At 40.1% G+C, this 25,809-nt stretch overlaps 1 protein-coding gene across 3 annotated transcripts in view; it reads left to right on the top strand.

Moving 5' to 3' along the window:
* The window catches only part of Apoo (apolipoprotein O), a 48,956-nt gene extending 23,452 nt beyond the window's left edge, over nt 1–25,504 (top strand). For all 3 annotated transcript variants that reach the window (XM_090327041.1, XM_090327040.1, XM_090327042.1), the window contains 7 exons: nt 792–911; nt 2,909–2,963; nt 5,766–5,861; nt 10,328–10,419; nt 11,682–11,762; nt 21,951–22,014; nt 25,240–25,504. In XM_090327041.1, coding sequence (XP_090183167.1) covers nt 792–911; nt 2,909–2,963; nt 5,766–5,861; nt 10,328–10,419; nt 11,682–11,762; nt 21,951–21,986 — 480 coding nt within the window. In that variant the 3' untranslated portion in view covers nt 21,987–22,014; nt 25,240–25,504. The remainder of the gene's footprint in view (nt 1–791; nt 912–2,908; nt 2,964–5,765; nt 5,862–10,327; nt 10,420–11,681; nt 11,763–21,950; nt 22,015–25,239) is intronic.
* The last annotated feature ends 305 nt before the right edge of the window (nt 25,505–25,809 follow it).

The raw sequence follows: 25,809 nt of genomic DNA, 5'->3' as shown, positions 1-25,809 counted from the left end.
TGAATATAATAGAGGGATGTATATGATAAAAGTCCATTTGTATGCATGTATGGAAATGTCATAAGGTAAATCTTTCCTATATTCAGTTAATGTATATTACTATAAAAGATTTATTATAAAGAAGAAATGATAAGATCAATTAATAAACAAGAAAAAAAAGAAATCCGCCAGCAGTGGCTGTGAGAAGTTTCTACTCTGAGTGGGGAATAAACTGTCTCCTCCTTTGATGAGGCCACACTGTTCATTTTCATTGGCTAACCAGTTATTCAATTACTTCCACATACCGTTTACAGGAGGAACAACAAAATTTGTGGGCCATTACAAAATTACCATTATAAGGCGGAGGCTGTGGGTAGCAGATATTTCCCACCCCTGCTTTAGAGTAGTAGAATTGTTTTTCCAAATGAGTTCTGAGGTAGAATGCCGTAACAGAATGTGAAATGATTAAAAAGGGGCAGTGGTGTAGCTGATGATAGAATGCTTGCCTTTCATGCTTGGGGCCCTGCTTTCAGTCCTGAATACCACAAAAAAAATACAGCAAAAACAGATAGAAGTGGGCTGTTATACTTCCTAGCAATGGATGGGCAAAGCACTGGACATTTTGGAGGTCTGCTCCCTTGTCCTTATCAAAGCAAGGTACAAAGATGATCTGAAGTCAAGTTAGAGATTTCATATAACTCTTAGGGTTACTGTAATTTATGGATTAATAAAAATATACCTATAAATTTGATGGTTTCTCATGTGATCTCATTAATGGATGTGCCTTTTTGATTTTGTTTTAATATCTGCAGCTTTCACTCTACTCAACTCCTGAGACTCATTTTAAATATGTGGAGAAACCACGAACCCAACTTGAAGAAAACATCTCAGAGCTTCGACAGCAGTTCGAACCATATACAAGTTGGTGTCAGGTATGGTTGGTGTCATGGTGTGTTTTTGGAAAACGGCAGAGCTGGCTACCTGTGTCTCATGCCTGTATTCCTAGCTACTCAAGAGGCTGAATTCTCAGGATTATGGTTCAAAGACAGTCTGGGTAAGAAAGTCCATGAGACTCATCTCCTAACTACAAAAACTGGCAGTGTATCTGTGGTTTAAGTGGTAGAGTTCTGGCCTTGAGTGAGAGCAGTCCCTCTAGCTTAGGGACAGCACTCAGATCCAGTGTGCCCAACTTGCTAGGCACTGGTAGCTCATGCTTGTAATCATAAGATTACAAGAGGCTAAGATCTGAAGATCACAGTTCAAAGCTAGACTGGGTAGGAAAGACTGTGGGACTCCTGTCTCCAATAGACCACCAAAACGCTGGTAGTAGAGCTGTGGTGAAGTGGTGTATGATTAGCCTTGAGCAAAAAAAGTTTACGGACAACACCCACGTACAGAGTTTAAGCCTCAGGACTCCAACCAAAAAAGACAGAGACAGACAGACAAAAGCAAGAGAAAGAAAAGCGTATGAGTTAATGTATGGAGTGACACTCTTAATTCTTTTGCTAGCTTAATCCTTTTATTGTGCCAGTTCTGTGATCATTCTTTTAAATGGCCTTAAATAATAAATGTTGAGGGGTTGGGAGTGTGGCCTAGTGGTAGAGTACTCCCCTAGCATGCATGAAGGCCCGGGTTCAATTCCTTAGTACCACATACATAGAAACAAGCCGAAAATGGTGTAATAGCTCAAGTGGTAGAACTCTAGCCTTGAGAAAGCCCAAGGACAGTGCTCAGGCCCTGAATTCAAGCCCTAGGACTGGCAAAAAATAGTAATAATAAATGTTGAATTTGGGATAACTGGATATTACTTCATCAAAATCCATAACTTTTTTTTCTACCCATAGAAGAAAGAAAACCTACAAATCAATGTCTTTTGCTAACTCAATCCTTTATGAATGTATTGAAGTTTGAACTCAGGGCCTTGTACTCTACCACTTGAATCACTGTTCTACTTCCAGCTTTTGTAGTTAATTGGAATGAAGGGTCTCACAGACTTTCTTGGCCAGGCAGGTTTGAATTGTGATTCTCAGATCTCAGCCTCCTGAGTAGCTAGGATTATAGACGTGACCCACAGGTGTCTGCCTGGTTTTCTTCCTTTTTTGGGTGGAAAACAGTATCTAAGTGTTAAGTTATTTCCAAGTGACAGACATATCCAAGTGATACCACTACATCTTGTCCACCTTTACTATAGAGTTCATTTATTTTCACTATAGAGTTCTTTTCTTTTTTTGTCAGTTGTGGGGCTTGAACTCTGGACCTGGGTAGTATCCCTGAGCTTTTCAGCTCAAGGCTACCACCCTTGAGCCACAGCCCCACTTCCAGTTTTCTAGTGGTTAATTTGAGATAAGAGTCTCATGGTCTTTAGTGTCTGGACTGGCTTTGAACCTTGATCCTCAAATCTCAGCCTCCTGAGTAGTTAGGATTACAAGTGTGAGCCACTACACCTGGCTTATTAAGAACAACAGTCACAAAGGTAAACCTCTTGTTTCCATATCCTAGAGTCATTTCCTTTATTCTCATCCTGTATGAACATATATTTTGTGGGGGGTGTTGGTTAAGGTGGGACTTGAACCCTAGGCCTGGGCATTGTCCCTGAGCTCTTCAGCTCAAGCCTATGGCCCTACCCCTTGAGCCACAGTGCCACTTCACTCCAGAGTTCTTGAAGGTGGGTACTATCTGGCTACTCCTAATTTTCTTTCAGATTGTCTTATATTCAGGTGTATATCCATTTTAATAATTTATTCAATAGAGACAAGTATTTATATTTGTGCCAGTCCTAGGGCTTGAATTATCAGGGCCTGGGCACTGTCCATGCTCAAAGCTACCATTCTTACATTTGAATCATATCTCCACTGCTGGGTTTTTTGGTGGTTTATTAGAGATAAGAGTCTCACAAACTTTTCTTCTCCGTTTCTTTTTACCTTCTTAGGATAGATACTGCGAAACTAAGCCCAAGGTTCTACGTTTGATTCATTGGGGATTAGGTAAGTTGACTTTTAATTAGATATAATCAGTTACTTTGCTAACATTGAACTGTTTAGCTGGGGTTCCATGAGTGGGCTGTGGAAATTGTATGAAGAATTTTAGAGGAGTGTTTTTTTTTCCTGGAAAGATAATCAGTTAGTGTCAGATTACAGAGAACGGGTATCACCTAAATCTCTTTAGCATTATTAAGATTGTTGGGCTGTCAAGTACTGATACACTGGAATTTCTTTAAAAAATTGAGGCCAAGAGTCATGGCTCATATCTGTAATTCCACCTACTTAGTAGGTAAAGATTGGGAAGTGTTTGGTTTGAGACTAATCTCCACAAAAAATGAGACTCCCATCTCAACAAACAAGTAGGATATGGTGATTCATGCAGTCCAAACTGAGGGAATCGTTGGTAGGAGGATCACAGTCTTAAAACTGTCCCGGGAAAAAAAGCACAAGATCCTACCTGAAAAATATCGCACAGAAAACACCCACAAAACAACCGTTTCCAGGTACATTATAGACACACAAAGTTATTGGTATATTTTCAGATATACAATAGCTCATTGGCACTACTCTTATCACATGCCATAGAAGTTTAGAGGCAGAAAGGAACTGCACTGAGATACCTGGAAAAGATCTTATTATATAATGAGATGTGTGCTTATATGTTTTTCCTTTTGGTTTTTATTGCCTTTGATGGTTTCTCACTTATGGGCCACTTATTCCATACACTCATAAACTGAGTTTATAGCTATGTTCTGATTGATCTCAGTCAGAACTAGTAAATTAATAGAGATAGTGATATTTAATTCCTGTTACTAGGCATCTCAGCCAATCAAAACCTTATTTGTCCAAGGTTTTCCCCTGTGTGTGTGGGAAGGGGGAATGTGTGTGCACATACCTCTGCTTCCAGCATTTTTCTGAATTTGAACTGAGACAGGCATAAGTTGTTACCACTGGTAAGGTTTGGTTTTGTTTTTATCCATCATGGTGCTTGAACTCAGGGCCTGGTCGTTGTCCCTGAGCTCTTCAACTCAAAGCTAGCGCTCTACCACTTATTCATGGCACCACTTCAGTTTTCTGGTGGTTAATTATAGATTAGCATCTCACAGACTTCAGTACCTGGGCTGGATTTGAACTGTGATCCTCAGATCTCATCATCTTGAGCAGCTAGAATTACAGGTGTGAGCCACCAGCGACGAGCTGGTTTTGGGGTTTTGTTGTTATTGTTTGTTTTTTATACTGGTACTGAGGCTTGGATTCAAGTTTTCAAACTCTCCCCTGGAGAGATGGCTTAGGTGATTGCCACATTTTTCAAGGAACCTAGGGAAAAGAAAATTGTCATGTATCTAGGATTATGTGGGGGAGAGGATTACTGAATATTCTAGTTATTCAGTTTGGCATACATTTGTTAAGTCACCATTGTGCCAGCCATTAAAGATCAAAGCTGATCAGAACTGTGATCAAAGCCAAGCACTGTGACACACATCTATTATTCTAACACTTGAGCAGCTGAGGCAAGAGAGTCTAGCCATGGCAAGATCCTATCTCAAGAATTATTTAATTTTTTGGTGATGGCTTGGGGCTTGAACTCAGGGCCTGGATGCTGCTCCTGAGACTTTTTTGCTCAAGGCTAGCACTCTACTACTTGAGCCACAGTGTCACTTGTGGCTTTTTCTGTGACTTATCAGAAATAAGAATCTCATGGACTTTTCCTGCCCAGCCTGATTTTGAACAATGATCCTCAGATCTCAGCCACCAGTGCCTGGCGTCAAAAAGATCATTGAGACCGATGTATACAATCATTCACAAGATACAGAGGAAGGAGACTAGTTGTATAAAAATTGGGGAGGCAGGCTTTTAGGGAAGGATTTCTGAGGCGAGTCTTCAAGGAACAGTATTAGCCACGCTGGGATCTGAGGATGGGACACTGGGTATCAGTCTAGCCATCAAGGTGGGAATTAGCACTAAGTCTTCCAGAAGGAGTTGTAAGTAGATAGACAGTGCTAAAGATGAGGTTGAATAAGAGATATGATGGTTTGCTGCATCAGGACTTGGCTGATTTTATTTGTTAAGCTATCAGCTCTTAGAAGTGATTGTAATAGGTATCTGTTGGATGACTATCCACTGGGGCAAGATAGGCATAGTTGTATACAATCTACCATTAAGGAGCTTATGTTCTCTGTGAGGATACATAGAACATATACTCGAGGAATTAAATGCAAGGTACCAAATATGAGTTGCTAAATATAATTAAGTATGAGATGCTAAAGTCAGCTGAGACTTTAGAGGAAGAGGAGAGGTTGATAAGAATATAAGGGCTCATGCTGGCTCTTACTTGGTGAGACTGGTCCAGCAGAGAGAACAGGAAAGGAGACATCATGCAAATTTTCCTAAGGCATGCTTAGGCTCACATGTTGTATTTTTTAAATTTATTACTCATGCTGTCATCACCAACAGTGACTACTTCCTGTATGAACTTGTACTCCCTAAGGATGCTGATTTCTCTAAGTTTAATGCATTTGGTTCCTGAAAGAATGTGTTAAAAAGTTTGTGCACGTTTAGGTGTGGTGGCACATGCCTATAATCCTGACACTCAGGAGGTAGAGGCAAAAGTGTTGTGAGTTTGAGGCCACCCTGAGCTACATAATGAGACCCTATCTAAAATAACACCAACAATGACAAAAAATCTATTAGGAAACAAAGAATGTATGGTTTATATCCATTTGATACTATATATACTAGCTGTATGTAAGACTTGTTTTGTTTTTTAATGAGTAATTTGTGGTTCGTGATGTGGTTCTGTTGTAGATAGCTATGATTATCTCCAAAATGCACCTCCTGGATTTTTTCCAAGACTTGGTGTTATTGGTTTTGCTGGATTTGTTGGACTCCTCTTTACTAGAGGTAGGTGAAATTTTGTCTTTATTTATTTTTTATTTCTTTAGCTGTTCATGTGGGAGGGAAGATAAAATTTGGTTCTTAGCTTTTTATTTTAAGATACTAAGTTGATTCCCAAATATGACCTATAATATGGCACTCAAAAATCCTTCTCAGGAGGGACCCCTGAGCTCATACTACTACTTCTAGCTTAAGGCACCAAATCCTTGAAACAAAAAAAGGATTCCCATTTCATTTAGATAGCGTTTGGGTGCTGGATGTAGAGGCCCTGAAATGATTGGCATCAGAGGAGGTCACCAAGCAAAAGGACCAGGCCCATAGGTATGTCTGTGGATGACTGGAGTGGTGTGCAGGCGCCTTCAGGGAGTTGGCACCTTAAGCTAGCAGTAGCAGTACGAGCTCAGGGGTCCCTCCTGATAAGGTTTTTTAAGTGCATTTGCTAAGTCATATGATTAGGAGGCCCATGGCTTTACTAGTGACAGGAGTTTCCATGAAAGATGGTTTTAATCACTATTGACTTCCCTACACCTCTCACTGGCTTTGTGGGAAGTAAGAGTATGAAGATGTAGGAAAGGAATATGCTCATACCTCCTTTCTGAGGTTCTGGAAAGCCCCCCTCCTCCAGATCATTGAGAGGACTGACAAAAGTGTATAGCCCATGGGCTGGTAGTGTGGCCTAGAGGTAAAGTGCTTGCCTAGCATGCACAAAGCCCTGAGTTCAAGTCCTTTGTACAACATACACAGAAAAAGCCAAAAGTGGTGTTGTGGCTCAAGTAGAAGAGCTCTAGCCTTGAGAAAGCTCAAGGACAGTGTCCAAGCCCTGAGTTCAAGCCCAGGACTGGTTAAAAAAAAGTACAAGAACTGCCACATGTCAGCTTTTCCAAGAGAGGTGAAAATGGACTAGGGGCAGGTTTACTTCACCTAGTTGGTCCTCATTTGTGTGAAGTGCCCAGATGCTCAAGTGGACAATGAGAGACCCCAGGGTAACAGGATTTTCTTTTCTAGGATAATCATACACTTTTTTTGCCCGTCCTGTGGTTTGAACTCAAGTCCTGGGAACTTTCCTTGGGCTTTCTCAAGGCTAGCCCTCTACCACTTGAGCTACAGCACTACTTCCAGCCTTTTCTCTTTATGTGGTACTGAGGGATCAAAACCAGGGCTTTGTGCATGCTAGTCAAGCACTCTACTACTAAGCCACACTCTAGGTCCAATCACATACTTTCAATCCAGGCAATGAGACTTGTAGAAACACATTCAACTTGCTGGGCATTGGTGGCTTATGCCTGTGATCTTAGCTACCCAGGGGTCAGAGGTGTGAGGATCACAGTCTGAACCTAGCTCAGGCAAGAAAGTCTGTGAGACTCATATCTCCAGTTAATCAAAGAAAAAGCCAGAGTAGCATTGTGGCTCAAGAAGTAGAACACTAGCCTTGTGCAAAAAGAGCTCAGGGCCAGTGCCTGTCTCCAGAGCCCAAGCTCTAAAACCAGAAAAAAGTCAAGTTTAAAACCAATAAACACCACTTCTATTATTAGAAGTGTAAGTGGTATTGATATACATTGCACTAACATGTGTATGGGCCCATGTCAAAAACACTGTGTTCTCTGTGGAGAATATTTTTAGATTCAAGTTCATATGCCTTCTATTTTACCCCTTATGGCTGTTTTTCCCACTGATTCTCATGTTTCTCTAAACTTAGCATCCTTCTGAGTGTTTTAGTCGCTCCTCTTCTCCATCCGCTCCCTCAGCTCTTATCTCCTCTTGCAGCTGGCCTGAGATTTCAACAAAGCTGTTGTTGGGAGAGTTCTCTTTCTTGATCCCCCTTTTTTCCTGGACTTTGGTGTCTTCTTCATATATTCTGTCATGTTGTTAAACTGTGCACTTGAATCATTTGCAAAAAGATCTATTGTAGACAAATTTTCCAAGACCTTGTGTGTCTACCGTTATTCCAAGTGACAGCTGGGGTAGTGATGGAATTTGTTTTTCATCAAAACTTTGAAAGCTGTACATTCTAGCCTCTGGCAGTTGCTGATGGAAATGTAGTTTACTAGTCTGGATGTTTGCTGTTTCTGAAATGACTCTCTTTTTCCTTCTTAGAAGCTTTAGGGTCTTATTTAAATCTGAGTATTTTGAGATTCCATGGTGTCATGACTAGATTTGGATTTTTCAATGCTTGTTTGATATTTTGTTGGCTTCTAGATTTCAGCTGAAGGATGCTTACTGTCTAGTCTTTGACAATGTACTTTTTTTCTTCCTGAGCTCATTAACTAGCAAACTGGGTTATTTCTTGATTATTTTATTTTATTCATTTTGAATATTTTACTTTGTTCATTTTCATGAACTCTTCTCTGAATATCCCATTTTTTATAGAATTATTTTTTCTTTTAATGTAGTAGCTTCTCAAGTTTATTTGATGATACTTAATAACAGGTTTAATTTTGTTTTTAAGTTCTGGTTCCTGTAGGGTTAGTTTTTTCCCCCCTCTTTCTTGTTTCTATCTTTCACTTTTATAGGCTTTCCTCCAATGTCTTGGTTGTCTGGTCATGTTTCAGAATGACGCAGTTGAAACACTAGTAAGAAGTCTTTGTGCATAGATGGGGCTTGCTAGGAGGCAGGTTCTGACCTTAGATGAGGTTACATGGACCCAGGGCCGCCAGTGTGAGGAATGCTTTACTGTCAGGCACTCACACACACGTACACATAGTCACAGGTTCATATACATTTACACATACACAGTCACCTGGGATCTCAGGAGAGAATTCATAGAATTTCTTCAATAATACCTTATCCTGATTGTATCATTTCCATAAAATGATCTTTTTTCTTTAAAACATTTTTTGAATTATAAACATTATTATAAACGTGATGTACGGGGGCAGAGGGAGTTGTTACAGTTACCTAAGTCAGACAAATAGTATATTTCTTTTTTTTGGCCAGTCCTAGGCTTGAGCTCAGGACTGAGCACTGTCCTTGGACTTTCTCAAGGCTAGAGCTCTACCACTTGAGCCTCAGCACCACTTCTGGCTTTTTTTTTCTATGTATTTGGTACCAAGGAATCAAACCTGGGTCTTTGTGCATTGGAAACACTGGGGAGGCTGAGGCAGGAGGATCATTACCTCAAGTCTACATAGCGAATTAGGAGTTACCCTGGGTGACATAATGAGCTTGTTCAAATAATCAAAAAAGTCAGACGTAGTGGCTCATGCCTGCTCAAAAAGCGACAGTCCGTGAGACTCTTTTCTTCAGTTAACCACCAGAAAACTGGAAGTGGCACTGTGGCTCAAGGGGTAGCCTTGAGCTGAAGAGCTCAGGGACATTACCCAGGCCCAGAGTTCAATTCCCATGACTGACAAAAAAATGGAAAAAGTATATTGAATTTATTTGTATTTGGTTACTTGAAATTTGATAGGGAAGGGGGGAAAACCAAGACGGGTGGGGGGTGTGGGGGGGAGGGTAATGGGTACCAAGACATGTGAAAGGGTATCAATGTATGTGAATTAATGCACCTTCTATCTGGCAAATATCATGTAACCCTTTTACTAATTACAATTAAAAAAAGAAATATAAAAAAAAAGGAAAAAGAAGAAAAGAAAGAAATGGTGGGAAGTGGCACTGTGGCTAAAGTGGTAGAGCGTTAGCCCTATGACTGACAAACAAAAAAAAAAGAGATGGCGGTTCTCTTGAGAACATTCGTGAGTTAGAGAAGTCAGTCGTAAAAGGCCACAGATTGTATGATTTGTTCACAGAAAGCAAATCCATAGAGATAGAATGCCAATTACTCTTGGTGAAAGGTTGGAGGAGGGAATTATAGTGTCTATTAATGAGTCTTCTTCCCTCACCCATCATTCCATCTCTCCTGCCTCATGTATGTATGTATGTATGTATGTATGTATGTATGTATGTATGTATGTATGTATTGCCAGTCCTGCGACCTGAACTCAAGGTCTGGGCACTGTCCTTTAGCTTCTTTTTGCCACTTCAGCCACAGCGCCACTTCCTGCTTTTTCTGAGTAGTTTATTGGAGGATAAGAGTCTCATACACTTTCCTGCCCTGGCTGGCTTTGAACCATGATCCTCAATCTCTGAGCCACTGACAGCCACCCCTCCTCATTTTTCTTCCTCTATCTCTTCTCTGTCTTTTACTTAGGGCCTTATGAATGCTAAGCACATGCTCTTCCACTGAGCTATTACCTCAGCCTATAGGTAAACATTTCTTTTGAGGATGATAAAATTGATTTTGATGATGATCACGCAACTCTGTGAATATACTAAAAGTCCTTGAATTCTAGCCTTTCAAAATGAAGATTGTGTGACTATCTCAAAAAAAGTGTTAATCTTTTGGTGCACATACTAGTATTAAGTATATCCTGTCAATTTTGGGCCAAAGAAATCTTTCTCAGTATTGAATATATAAAGGAGATTGTGATGTTGAATATAACAATCATCTAATGGTGTGTACACCTTTTATTTATTAGGCTCAAAAATGAGGAAGCTAGTATATCCACCTGCTTTCATGGGATTAGCTGCCTCTATCTATTATCCACAACAAGCTATTGCATTTGCCCAGGTAAGTTATGACTCAATCTGTTACAGTGCTCTTCATTCTTGCTTGTGTACAACTTATGGGTTTACTGCTTAATTTTGTTGGGTTTTTTTTTGAGGGGGGCATTCTTGGGACTTGAACTTAAGGCCTGGGCATAATCTCTGAGCTTTCCTGCTCAAAGTTAGCTACCACCTGAGACACAAGCCTTATTAGCTTTCTTGTCAGAGCTAGCTTTGAACCACAATTCTCAGATCTCAGCCTTCTGAGTAGCCAGGATTACAGGAGTGAGCTACCAGCTCTGGCTAATTTTCCTTCTTGTTCTATCATTTTTGCTATCCTTTTTTTGTGTGTTTGGAGTTATTTGCTTTTTTATTTTTATTTTTTTGGCAGTCCTGGGGCTTGAACTCAGGGCCTGGGCATTGTCCATGTGCTTTCTCAAGGCTAGAGTTTCTCAAGGCTAGTGCTCTACCACTTGAGCCATAGCACCACTTCTGGCCATTTCTGTGTATGTGGTACCAAGGAATTGAACCCAGGGCTTCATGAATGCTAGGTAAGCACTCTACCACTAGGCCACACTCCCAGCTCTGCTCCTTTCATGTTTTACTGCTTTACTTTTTAATTCTTGCTTTTTTGTTGCTGGCTATCGGGGTTAACTCCACAACCAACTGGGCACTATCCCTGAGCCTTTTTGCACAAGGCTAGAGCTCTACCACTTGAGCCACAATGCTACTTCCAACCTTTTCTGAGTATTTTATTGAGATAGGAGTCTCACAAGACTTTATTGCCTGGGCTGGTATCAAACCATGGTCCTCAGATCTCAGCTCCTGAGTAGCTAGGATTACTAGTGGGGGCCACCAGAATCTGGCTCTTGCTATTTTTTTTACTTGTTTATGTTTCACTTTTTTTTCCTGTGCCAGTCCTGAGGATTGAACGCAGGGTTTTTTGTTCTATTTTTCTTTTTGCTGGTACTCTATCATGTGAGCCATAGCTCTATTTCCACCTTTTTGGTGGTTAAGTGGAGATAAGAGTTTGCTGGACTTTCCTGTCTGGACTGGCTTTGAACCAAGATCCATAGATCCCAGCCTCCTGAGTACATAGGATTACAGGTGTAAGCCACTGTCACCCAGCTCAGTGTTGCACAGATGTAACATGTATGGTCCAAGACATCCTATAGTAGTCATACACTTAAATATAGTTCCTAGAAATAGGTGAAAAGAAAGATGAATATTCTCTTCCTTGCCAGTCACATATGGAATAGTAGCAGATGATTTCAATTTTGTTTCTAGGTCAGTGGGGAGAAGTTGTATGACTGGGGTCTAAGAGGATACATAGTTGCAGAAGATTTGTGGAAGGAACATTTTCGTAAGGTAATTTTCACTATCTGTTGGATTAAATATGTTGTTTATCTAGATATTTAAAATGTTGGATAGCCCTACTGCTTCAGTTGCCTTTTCTGTCTGTTTTTAGTTTCTAGATTTTTCTATTTGTTTTTCTTCTAAGTTTCTAAGCTTAGAATTTTCGAGTACCATTTTTTTAGAGTAGTGTTTATCAGCTGGGCCAAATAAGTATTGACTGTCCACCGCATTTCACCTCAGCCTTAGGCCCTAATTTCCACTCTATTCTATTTATAGTTTGCTCAAAATATAGCATATTACTACATTTATCAAAAGTGGTTTCAAAGGGTAATATACTCTGCTCCCTCATGGGGTGAGGAGACATCATTGAAAGACCCCTCCTCTTATTTCCATAATCTTCCTTATTTCCTTTAGCAGTAATGTATCCGTTATCTCCCTGCTGAGGGCAGGAGCCCTGGTGTGTTGAGAAGCAGATACCTGCCACAGGCCACATTCTCTGTGCCATGAGCCACAGGGGGAGGAGGTTGTGTAATTGTGACGTGTTACCTTTCATCTTTTCTTCCAGCCACATTGCAGATTGACTATGTCTTATGTGTGCTGGAATGACCTCTTTCTCCTGATAAGGCAGAATGTGTGTGGAACAGAAACCCTGTCTCCTCTACATATTGAGAGACAATGCCAGCCAAGGGAGAAGTAGGGTTCTTGTATTCCTATACTTTCTACATTATAGACGGAAGGGAAATTCATTTTAACTCTCATTGTTTTAAATGAAATACTCTTTCAGAAATGTATAAATCAAGTAGGTGGCTCATGCCTGTAATGCTACTTAATTAGGAAGCTGAAATCTAAGTACTAAGGTTCAAAACTATCTCCAATTCACCAGCAAAAAAAAACAGAATTAGAAGCATGGCTCAAATTGGTAGAGGACCAGACATGGGTAAAAAAGCTAAGCAAGTTCTCAAGTCTCTGAATGCAAGCCCTAGTTATAAGCACGAAAGAAAAATAAATAAACGTATAAATCAATGTGTTGAGCTGGGCACTGGTGGCTCATGCCTGTAATCCTAACTACTCAGGGTGAGATCTGATGATTGCCATTCAAAGCCAGACAAGGCAGGAAAATCTGTGAGATTCTTATCTCCAACTGAATCACAGCAAAAGCTGCTAGTAGAGCTATTGCTCAAGTGGTAGAGTACTAGCTTTGAGCAAAATGAGCTCAAGGGTAGCCACCCAGGTCCAGAGTTCAAGCCTCGAGACTGGCAAAATATAAAAATAAAAAATCAAGGAGGCTAAGATCTGAAGATTGTAGTTCAAAGCCATCCCAGGCACAACAGTCTGTGAGACTCTTATCTCCAGTTAACCACCAGAAAACCAAAAGTGGAGCTGTAGCTCCAAGTGGTAGAGTGACACTCTCGAGCTGAAGAGCTCAGAGACAGTGCCTAGGTCCAGTGTTAAAGCCCCATAACTAACAATAACAAAAAGAATGGTGTAGAGATATAGCTCACTGTTAAAAGTGTGTGTTTCACATATACAGGAAACTAGATTAGATCCTTAGCACTCTCCAAAAAAGCTATCTCAAAATAAGATCCATAATTTTGAAATAGGATTCAGAAATAGCATTACAAAATAAATTCTGAGCCCTTCTCAATGTATATATAAACAATTTTCCAGTGAAATTGGTTTTTGTACTGATGGTCTCCAAAGGAATTAGTCCCCCTTGAGTCCTTTTTAACTCTCTCTTTAGTAAGAGGTTCTGGACCATCATTTGAAAGAATAAACAGTTTTATTTTCACTTCTCTGACATTTTCTTTGGAAGCCTGCTTTCTTGTTTAAAAAAATGCTTTTAACAAGATCTCACAAAAATTTTATTTGGGAAAGGAAATAGAATGTCAGGAAAATGTACACAGCCCTCGAAAGTAGCATGGAAAATAATCCTGAATCACTCTCCATCAGAGCACTGGCTTTGGTGTGATCACAGGCTGTGGCACAGCAAAGCCAGAGGGGGTTCCTTGGCATGGCTATGTGTGTGCAGACAGACATGTACACTAAAGCCAAGGTGGAGCTTCTCAAAGCATTCAGTCTGGGCAAGGTGCCAGTAGCTCATACTTGTAATCCTAGCTATTCAGGAGGCTGAGATCTGAGGATCATGGTTCATAACCAGCCAGGGCAGAAAAGTCCAAGAGAGTGTTATCTTCTGTTAAATATAAAAAGCTAGAAGTAGAGTTTTGGCTCAAGTGGTAAAGTACTCACCTTAAGCAGAAAAGCTCAGGGACAGCACACTCAGTCCCTGAGTTCAAACACCAGGACTAGAATATGCATGTGCACGTACATGCACACAAGCTGGTGCAGGGCTGTGGGTTGTAACACAAATTAAACAGTCCAGCATTTGGTAGTGATTTGATAACCCTCACTTTTAAAGCTACGCTGATTTAATGTGGGAATCATTTGGGAGTGCAATGGTTAAGATTTCTAATTAGTTCATGATTATTTTGCATTTCTTTCTGTGCTACACCTTTGCCCTCCTCAAAACTAATAAGGACTTAATATGTTCTCCCATGTTTTTATCCTGCCAGCTGTGTGTTCTCAATAGAAGGCAATAAAATTGATGTTGAGGACATTAAACATTTACTACCAGTTTTAAATGCAAAATAGCAAAAGTCTCTTTTAATGTTTGGTATAGATTTTGGAACTTATTTGATATTGAAGTGTATTGGTTTTCTTCTTCTTCCCCCACCTCCCAGCTCTAGAACAGAAATTTTGAGGAACCTAATGCTGAGCATGTGGGGATAAGGAAATGATGATGTTTTACTTAGGTCATTTCACTCATTCATTAGCTGTGCTTTTCCAATAAGGACTATCTTTTTTTTTTTTAATCGGCCATGGGGCTTGAACTCTGGGCCTGGGCATGTTCCCTGAGCTCTTCAGCTCAAGGCTACCACCCTACCTCTTGAGCAACATCGCCACTTCTACTCTTCTAGTGGTTAGTTGGAGATAAGAGTCTCATGGACTTTAGTGCTCAGGCTGGCTTTGAATTGTGATCCTCAGATCTCAGCCTCCTGAGTAGCTAGGATTGCAGGCATGAGCCACCAGCACCCGGCTAGGACTACCTTTTTCCCTCATTTAGTTACCTAGTAAAAGCTTATTATACAAAAAGTAGGATAAATATTTTTGTGTATTTATTACAATATTTTTCTCAATTTGAATTTTTTTTAAAAAAGATTATCTTGAAATAGTTGTACAGAGGTGTCGCTATTCAACAAAACAGTTTATGGCTACAATGCCTCTTGATCAGTGTCACCCCTTTTTCGTAAGGGGGGGCAGTTCTGGGGCTTGAACTGCAAGCCTGAGCACTGTCCTTGGGTTTTCTCAAGGCTAGAGCTCTACGACTTGAGTCACAGCACCACTTCGGCTTTTTCTATGTATGTGATACTGAGGAATTGAACCTAAGTCTTTGTGCATGCTAGGCAAGCACTTTACCACCAGGTCAAACTCCCAGTCCCATTATGTCACCCCTTTTATCATTCTCACCCATTCTTCCCCTAACCACCTCTTCCCTCACTCTTCTTAATTTTGTAGGACATGCATTGAAATTTTTTTTTACTGCATTGTTCCTCTTTCTTCTCTTCATTGGTCTATTCCTTCCCTTGACCATATCCCACCACTTTCAAGTACTTATTTTCTTGTGTTTATTTTGTTTAACCTTGATTTAGCATTTCTAAGAAATTACAGTTTAAGTTTTCACCTAAATCTATGTATTTCAGTACCAATCAGTTTTTTAAAATATCAGTACTTGCTATATGTGGGTATTTTACAATTCTTGTCCTTATTTATAGTTCAGTGTTCCATCTTGTTAGTAGAAGTTGACTCTGAACATTATTTTTTTCTTCTTTTTTGGTCTGAGACTGGGGCTCCAGCTTGGTACCTGATGCCTTTGCTCATTGCCTAGCATTCTATCAACTGATCCAATCTTCCAACCTCAACATTTACTAGTTTCTTATTGAAATGCCTATTTTAAGTCTTTGATCAATTTTTGTATATAGATCACTATCTTGTTCTGACTGATTATGAGTAATTATTTTTGCCTACATATTAATATTTTGACTCCAAATTTTTAGTTGTCTTTTCAATTTAGTGCTTGTATTTTCAGTCTTTTTTTCTTTTGGAAGGGAGTGTAGTTTGAAACAAGGTCTTACTATATAGCTTAGACTGACTTTGAACTCAAGATCCTTCTGCTTCTACCTTGTGCTGGGATTATAGGTGTGGACCAGTATGTTCAGCTCAGGTTTCTTATTTGATGCACAAAAATTTTCATGTAGTTGACTTAATGATCTTCATTATGAATTTCACTGTTTTACTCCAGGAGCTTAATAAAATAATGAAATATCTATTGATTATTCAATACTAATCTGAAATCTTTTTAGAATAGTTCCATTGTAAGATCCGAGTATCAGAGATGGAGGCTATAATGGAGATTTGGCTCAAGTTGTAGAGTACTAGACTTGAACAACAACAACAAAAAAGTCAAGCCACATTACAGGGTCGTGAGTTCAAGTCTTATTACTGACATAAAAATAATAACAGATGGAGGCTACTTGTTTATGTCAACCTTATGGTCACATTGCCTCTTTTGGAGTTGTCTTATAATTAGCTAACCATAGTACGGTGTTACAATAAGTGTCATATTTTAGTTTTTCACTAAATTGCAAGTTACTATCAGGGAATTATAGAATAATTATTTTAAAGGCAAGAAAATACATACAAGAAACTATGAACCTGTTCCTTCACAGGAAAACTGAATAAAACTTTTAAGGCTGAGCTTGTAATAGTTTTATTTCAGCCCTGCTGACCCAGCAGGAAAATAAATGCAAGGGAAGCAGTGGCCACCACCCTGAGTAAACACGGTCTGCTTTCTCTTCCTCCATTCCAAATTCCTTAGCTCTCTAAACACATCTATGTCTTCCGCTGAAAACAAGTTATGCCATCTTAAAATATTTGTCTTTGAGATAAGCCAGACATAAAAAAGGACAAAGAGTGTAGGATTTTACTTACATGAGGTGTCAAAAAATAGTCAAGCTTGGGCCAGGAGCGTAGCCTAGTGGTAGAGTGCTCGCCTTGCATGCACAAAGCCCTGGGTTCGATTCCTCTGTACCACATTCTCAGAAAAATCCAGAAGTGGTGCTGTGGCTCAAGTGGCAGAGCACTAGCCTTGAGGCGGAAAAAAGTTTCTAAGGACATTGCCCAGGCTCTGAGTTCAGGCCCTAGGACCAGAAAAAAATAGTCAAGCTCATAGAAGCAGAGAATAGAGTGGTGGAGTTTGGGAGTCTGGGGAGTCGCTAATTGATGAGCCTAATATTTCAGTCAAATGAGATGAATACAGTATTATGCCTCTCAGTGACAATGCAGTGTCATATACTTCAAAACCTGGTATAGGTTTATGTAGCTCAATAGTACAACCCTTGCCTTAACATCAAGGCCTTACTTCCTTCTCTCACACAGCTAAAAATTATGAATCTATTAAGAGGATAGAGCTGATATTTACTGTTCTTAGTGCTATCAAACTAAAAGGAAAATAAGGCCAATGTGGTAGATTTTTCTGTAAAGCCCAAGTTATTCTAAATTTGTGCCTTTCCAACTTCCTAAAAGTCTAAGATATAGTCCAGTTATGGTAGCTCATGCCTAGAATCCCTGCTACTCAGGAGGTTTGAGATCACATTTTGAAGCCAGCCTGGACTTAGCTCCAAGTAATAAAAAAACAGAAGTGGAACTGTGGCTCAAATGATGTAGTGTCAGCCTTGAGGGAAAAGGCTAAAGGAGAGCACCCTGGCCCCAAGTTCAAGCCCCAACACTGTCACAAAATACAGTGAAATTCTAATAAATGAAAGTGTGAATTTTATATTTTTTTTTGCTAGTTCTGGGTTTGAGCTCAGGGCCTGAGCACTGTCCTTGGACTTTCTCAAGGCTAAAGCTCTACCACTTGAGCCTCAGCACCACTTCCAGCATTTATGTGTGTGGTACCAAGGAATCAAACCCAGGTCTTTGTGCATGCTAGATAAGCACTCTACCACTAGGCCAAATGCCTGGCGCAAATTTTCTGTTTTTTAAAGCATCATCACTTAGCAAAATAAACAGCCAAAAATCCTGACGTGGCTGTGTGAGATGTGGGGAATTAGCTCCTCTTAGGAAAAGTGTTATTACTTTTGGTACCCAGAAAGATTGGCTGGCAGGATAGAGTTGTACAAAGTACCCTTTTCTCGGCCTTGCCTTTAAACCTTGGGAAGTTGTTCTGATGGCCTGGATAGTGAGGATAGGACTTCCTGGTACTGTTTTTCAGACTCGATGAGTTCAACACATTGTCAACCATTTACAACCGCATAGGTGACTAAGCACCTGAGAAGATAGAGTCTTTGGAATCATAGCTGTATGACTAATCAGTCATTTGGGAGTCTGAGACAGGAGGATTGTGAATTCTGAGGCTAGACTGAGTTACATAACAATACCTTTCTCATAGAAGTCTTTATATAATTGTTTTAATTTCCTATTGCTACTGAAACAGGTGGCTATATGTTTTAAGGGTGAAAATAATACTAATTACTCAGTTCTGCAGGTCAGAAGTCCAATACTAAATTAAGGTGCCACTACAGTTGCATTCCTTGCTGGAGGCCCCGGAGCACAATTTCCTGCTCATTTAAATTGTTGATAGAATTCAATTCTTGCTGTTATAAACAATGTTCTGTTTTGCTGGCTAGTGAATGAGGCTGTCCTAGCTTCTAGAGACCTTGCCTCCATGTCTTCTTTTTGCATCTTCAAAGCCAGCAACACTAGGCCAAGACTTTTTCAAGTCCCCTCTCTCTGTCCCTTTTCTTCTGTTTCCTTACTTTCTGTTAACTCTGTGTGTGTGTGTGTGTGTGTGTGTGTGCGCGCGCGTGTGTGCGCGTGTGTGTGCGTGTGTGCGCGTGCGCGCGCGCTGTTCCTAGGGCTAAACTCAGGGCCAAGTGCTGTTCCTGAGCTTTTCTCCTAAAGGCCAGCATTCTACTATTTGAGCCACTGCTCCACTTCTGGCTTTTTGATGGCTATATGGAGATAAGAATCTTTCCTGTTCAGGCTTGGCTTCGAGCTGCAATCCTCAGATCCACAGCCTCTCAGGTGTCTAGAATTACAGTCCCGAGCCACTAGCATCCAGCTTTTGTCAACTCTTAAAAGTCAACCGGGCCTGCCCAGATAATCCAAGATAATCTCCCTACTGTAAGGGCAACTGTTTATTAAACTTAACTGTAACACAGCCTTAATTTCTCTTTGCCATGTAAGGTAGCATAGTCATAAATTCTGGAATTGGGACATAGTATCTTTTGGGGAGTACTGTCCTGCCTAAGACTTTTCAGTGAACTAGAATCTTGTGAGAATCTTTTAACAGGTCATTTGTCCTTTCCCGTTTTTCATAAAGAAAGTTAAATGTCCTATGGTAGTGGAGTAGGTCAGGTTTCTTGAGCTTGGTCTTTAGTGCTGTGCTCTTTGCTCAGGCAAAGTCCATTACTATTCCCAGTTTACATGCAGGCAAATTGCATTTTGGAGAAGTGATCAACATCATTCTGCTGGTGGGTGAGGCCTGAAACATTTCAGCCATAGCTTAAAGGTTTGGCTAGCAATCATGCTCACATGGCAGGGTGTAGTAATTAGAAACCAGTGCTTTGAGCTTTGTTTGAAGCTTTCCAGTTTTCTACCAAATTGTTATTCATGTTCATGGACACGGTTAAAGAGAAATTTTAAAAACCCAAGCCATATATGTTAAAGCTGGATTATAAGGAAGATGATTGAATTATAAAATACTTTTAAAATAAAAGAACCTCTTTGAAAATAGAAAACCCTAGATTTTTGGCTTGTGCTAAGTCACGAACTGCCTTTTGAAGTAAGAATGTTTTCTCTGAGATCATAGTGGTCTCCACCAGGAGAGCTCGAATTTTTAATAGGGTGAGTGAATAAGCCCAGTATTACTTTAGTGAGATATTTGAACTGTCATGCTTTGTTATACTAAAAAGAAAGAGCTTGGAAAGTTTGGGTAATAGCAAAAAGGCCCCCAGGCTGTGGTGTAGTGTTTGTGTGTGTGTGTGTGTGTGTGTGTGTGTGTGTGTGTGTGTGTGTGTGTACATTCATGTATGTACTATTGTGTATATGGCCTGGAGGAAGTAATGGTGAATGGAGGAGTGACTACAAGAAGAGGACCAGGGCCGGGAGTTTGGCCTAGTGGTTAAAGTGCTTACCTAGCATGCATGAAGACCCGGGTTCGATTCCTTCGTACCACATACATAGAAAAAAGCCGGAAGTGGTGCTGAGGCTCAAGTGGTAGAGCTCTAGCCTTGAGAAAGTCCAAGGACAGTGCTCAGGCCCTGAGCTCAAGCCCAGGACTGGCAAAAAAAAAAGAAAAAAAAAGAAGAGGACCACTGGAACTGAGTCCTGCAGAGCTGTATTCAGAGCATCGAGCAGGCCTGTGTATTTGAATATTGAGCTACTCAACATAATGTATATGGCCTTGTTCCCCATAACTCCATCATCAAGTAGATGTGGTGACCATTTAATTTATCATCCAAATGAAGATACTTTTGAGAATGAAAGGGTCAGTGTTGATGATGCTGGAATGACAAATAAAGAGCAGTACTTACAGACCAGTTCCCAACCATTCCAATAAATACTAAAATTGCCTAGAAACCATACTCTGAAATTACAAGGTCCACCACATATGTCTGCATTCTTAAACCTTTCCCCTTAGAGTCATATTTATCACTGTAAAAGGGCCACCAGGTAAACTCTAGAGATCAGAAGCCCAGCCCCATTGCCTGCCCAGTGGTAGCCTCATTTTTTGTCAGACTCCAGCTTTGGCTCTTTGAGGTCAAAAAGTCTTATTAATGTGATTTCAGAGTGAAAGGAACACATAGGAAAATAAGAGCTTAAACATTTCACTCATGTGCTTTTTCCAGTAGAAACTTAGCTACTACTACTCATGGATGACATTACTTCTCGTAGATGACATGACCTAGTTACATGTTCCCAGATGGCGCCAGGCAGAGTGGGTGTGGTCCAATTTTAACTACTTCCAGAGTAAGCCTGTTTGTTTTGGGTCCATTGGCCCCTATGATGGATGGTGCAAGAAGCTTGCCCTCTTCAGTAGTGGCATGAAGTAGTAGTACATTTAACGCTTCCAGGAACTAAGAAATCTTTCCAGGGTCAGGAGTTTGGCCTAGTGGGTAGAGTGCTTGCCTAGCATGCATGAAGCCCTGGGTTCAATTCCTCTGTACCACACACACACACACACACACACACACACACACACACACACACACACACACACACACACACACACACACACACACACACACACACACACACACACACACACACACACACACACACACACACACACACAAAGCTTGAAGTGGTGTTCTGGCTCAGGTGCTAGAGCGCTGGTCTTGAGAAAGCTCAAGGACAGTGTCCAGACCCTGAGTTCAAGCTCCAGGACTGGCAAAAAAGAAAAAAAGAAATCATTCCATTGTTGATTTGATTTTTTAAAAACAGAATCAGCTGACTCAGTCTACATAATGAGAATTAGTGGGACTTTATTTCTTGCTGTCTTTGCACACATTTCTCTCTACAGCAGGGCCTTTAGGGAGCTCAGCAGACTCCTTCAGGAGCCTGTAGCAATTCTTTCACTTTACTGAATGGGTTATTCTATATTACAACAATATTTTTGTGCCACTCCTGGGGCTTAAACTCAGGTCTTGGACACTGCCCCTAAGCTTTTATGCTCAAGAATAGCTTTTGTGCTCTGCAAAGTGAGCCTTGGATCCATTTTCAGCTTTTTGGTGTTTAATTGGAGATGAGTCTCATAGATTTTCCTGCGTGGACTGGCTCAATCCTTAGATCTCAGCCTCTTGAGTAACTAGGATTACATGCATGAAATGCCAATGCTTTTCTGTATTATAACAGTATTAAACAGTAACTGTAAGCCTCGCTGAGAATTTGGGATCTCATTATCTTCCCAGGTCTTTCATTGACTCCCTACCAAGCCCTTCCCCAAAATGGTTTGACATCTTTCCTCCCCGCCCCAAATAGTCATATTTAATGTTTATTACTTAGACAACTACTGAAGACACTTTGTGACATTTCACATTTCTTTTCAAACTGCATCTAAAGATCTCATTTTCATTTTTCTAGCCAGGAAACGTGAAGAATTCACCTGAAAATAAGTAGAAAATTCCATACTCTGCCAATTTATCAGGTAAAGAACAAGAAAAACTCTGGTTATTTGCAGCATTTTTAGTGCCAGGTGAAATGACTTGTCTTTAGTTAATTTAATTAAATTAATTATAGCAGTTTCACCTTGATGTGGAAACAGAGGGTCATATTTTATCCCATCTTTAATTTCTGGGCTTAAGTGCTATATTTTATTTAATTGGATTTATTCTGAAGCAGTACCTAGGTTTTCTATACAAGCTAGAACCAGACAGAAATTGGAAAATCAGTGAGATAGGATTGTTTTTTGCCAGTCCTGGAGCTTGAACTCACAGCCTGAGCACTGTTCTTGGGCTTTTTCAAACTAGACCTCTACCACTTCAGCCACAAAACCACTTCCAGCTTTTTTTCTATATATGTGGTGCCAAGGAATCGAACCTGGGTCTTCGTGTATGCTAGGTAAGCACTCTACCATTAGGCCAAATTCCCAGCCTGAGATAGTTTTTTATTACATACTCAATTCACTGCTTTTATTTATTCATATATTTACTTATCAAGCACCTTCAAGTGCTAAAAAAATGTTATACTAATAGTTTGTATATGTATGCAAAACTGTGTCTGGGCACCATTGGCTCATGCCTGTAATCCTAACTACTTGCTGGGTTCCATTCTTTGGTACCACACGCATAGAAAAAGCCAGGAGTGGTGCTGTGGTTCAAGTGGTAGATCTCTAGCCTTGAGAAAGCACAAGGACAGTGCTCAGGCCCTGAGTTCAAGCCCCAGGACTGACAAAAAAAAAGCTCAGGGACAGCATCCAGGCCCCGAGTTCAAGCCCCAGAACCAACACACACACACACACACACACACACACACACACACACACACACACACACACACACACACACACACACAACAAGCCAGAAAACGTTGTGCTGGAGATTACAGCCAGGATCTTGCATATGCTAGACAAACTTTACCAGTGAGCTGTACCCTCAGCTCATATAATCAGAAATGTACCAGAACACATTGTTATGTTTTTGTAAATCATGGCTAATATTGTAAATTCACGAAACCCCGAGTTTGAAATTTTTTTTTTCTTTTTAGGTCTGCCTCCACATTTTTAGAGAGCTGGAAAATGACCGAATTTGAGAGACTGTCTCTCAAGCAGAATCCCCTGTAGCCCTATATGTTCCTCTTTTTATACATCCACTAATAGCAAACACTCCACAGGGCAGCCAGCCATCTTTGGATGGCTGTGACTTTTAGGAAACTGTTTCTTATATACTAAGCAAAAATATGTTCCCTTGTGACTCCCACACAGTGGTCCTGATCCTGTTTGAGGGGTCACCGAAAATAATTCCAGTTCTTCTTTTACATTTATAGTAACCCAACCATGGGTTTAAGCCTTGGCATCACACAAAAAGAAAGAAAAAAGAAGGAAAAAGTGCAAAAAGAAAAAAATATACACATACACAGAAGTCAGTAACACTCAGCTATTATACAAGCAAGCCAATGACTTTATCCCAGAATCTTGGTAAAAGGCAGAGGCATCTTTCAGCCAGATGTGTATTGGATATACATATTGAATATAGTTGTATTTCTGTATAAAGACAATGAGACATAAAATGAAAGTAAGTGGGTTGGGAGTTTAGCTTAGTGGTAGAATGCTTGCCTAGCATGCAGGAAGGCCTAGGTTCAATTCCTTGGTATCACATACATAGAAAAAGCCAGAAGTGGTGCTGTGGCTCAAAGTGGTAGAGCTCTAGCCTTAACAAAAAGCCAAGGACAGTGCTCAGGCCCTGAGTTCAAGCCAGGACTGGCAAAATAAATAAAATATAAGTAGGTAAATACTTCAGTTTTTGGAGATATTCTGAACCACAGTTCAACTTACTGTATCTACAATCTTGGTTCCTTTCCTGACTTTTTAAAGTTTTTTTTTGTTTGTTTTTTTGGTCATGGGGTTTGAACTCTGGGCATGGACTTTGTTCTTGAGCTATTCGGCTCAAGGCTACCACCCTACCCCTGGCTGGAGCCACAGCCCCACTTCCTGTTTTGTAGTGGTTAATTAGAGATAAGTGTCTCACAGACTTTAGTGCCCAGGCTGGCTTTGAACCTCGATCCTCAGATCTCAGTCTCCCGAGTAGCTCGGATTACAGGTGAAAACCACTGCGACTGGCTCTTTTTATGCTTTATTTTAAAGTTTATTTATTTATTTATTTAATTTTTTGTTTATGTGATATTGAGCCCAGGGCCTCATTCATGCTAGGCAAGCACTCTACCAGTAAGCCACATTCAGAGCCCCCCCTCTTTTTTTTTAGCTTTTTTTTTATTGGAAATGTAGCTTTTAATTATATAGCAATGCACTTTATAAAAGGATAAATTAATCTTATTGCACTGGTTTCTGATGGCTCACATCTGTTATCCTAACTACTCAGGAGGCTGAGATCTGACGGTTGAGGTTTAGAGCTAGTCTGAGTAGGCAAATCTGTGAAACTCATCTTCAGTTAACCTATTGAAACCTGGAACTGGAGGAGTAGCACAAGTGATAGAACACTAATCACGAGTGAAAAAAACTAAGCAAAAACTAAGCAAAAAACCTAAGCAAAACCCTGAGTTCAAACCTTAGTACTGACACAAAAAGGAGAAAAGGAAGGAACAGAAAGGGGGAAGGAAGAAAGACAAAAAATGAAAGGAAGAAGCAAGAAAGCAATCTATAGGAGATTCAGTTTACCCTTCATGTGTGTTTGAATTTCTGTGGTTTTTTTTAATCCATGGAAATATATTTGTATGGTGGGAGGATGGGTTGCTATGCCACTTAGATAATTATTTTGTATTTATTCATCTAACCATTGTCACTATTTAATTGTGATTGGATACTCAACCAGGTGATAGCCTAACTATATTACTACTGGAGTACAGAGCCTTACTGAGTGTTAATTTAACCATCTAAGAAATCAGGAACATTATATAGTATTTTCCGGCTCATGTAACAGTAATGTCAATATTATTGTTTTTTTTTAATTTTTCATTGTAATGTGTAGAGGGGCTACAGTTACATTTGCCAGATAGTAGGTGCATTACTTCTCACACATTGATACCCCTTCTCATGTTTTTTGCCGATTTCCCACCTCCACCCCTTCCAATAATGTCAGTATTTTATATGGTTTCCTTTACTTAAACTTAAGACATTTTCAAAATGCAATTTTTTTTTACTTTTACTTTTCTGGCTTCTGGTTCCATTTACTTCACGTTTTTCTTTTCTTTCTTTTAGTTATAGGTAAACATTGGAAACTGCAGACAGTAAATCAGTATTTCTACAGAAAAAAATGGCAGAGATGTCAGTACTGAATATAGTAAACTGGCTTTCTTCTTCAGGAAAATCTATACCAAGCCTCCTTTATTATCTTGGTTGATGCCATACTTCAAGTGGACTAATCTGAATCTTTTCACTTAGAGATAATAATGTACAAGCCTTAGAACATCTTGTTCTCAAGTTGCTATTTATGTACCTAATTAAAACCTAAATTTAAAAACAATTGTCCTGCTCTCTTTACTGATATTTTTAGGGGACAGTTTTAGCATCTCTGGTGCTCATGCATATGATGTAGATGTATGAGTGATTCGTGTTTGACGCATGTTTCTGTGTGAGTATATGTGGGGGTGCACAGTGTATATGTGCTATTAGACAACTGTTCACTTGTCTTGGGGCAATCATCAGCTGTTGTAGTCTGTAACTGCTGAGTTTCCAAACCCAGAAGAGTGTAGAGGAGAAGGAGCGTTGGATGTTTTGCAAACCAGCACAAGGAACAAAACTTGTAACTAACAGTTTGCCTGCACTAAT

This window comes from Megascapheus bottae, chromosome X (assembly GCF_031878675.1).
Source record: "Megascapheus bottae isolate mThoBot1 chromosome X, mThoBot2.hap1, whole genome shotgun sequence".
NCBI lineage: Eukaryota > Metazoa > Chordata > Mammalia > Rodentia > Geomyidae > Megascapheus > Megascapheus bottae.
The sequence above is the reverse complement of the archived record's forward strand: the minus strand, read 5'-3'. Positions and strand labels throughout refer to the sequence as shown.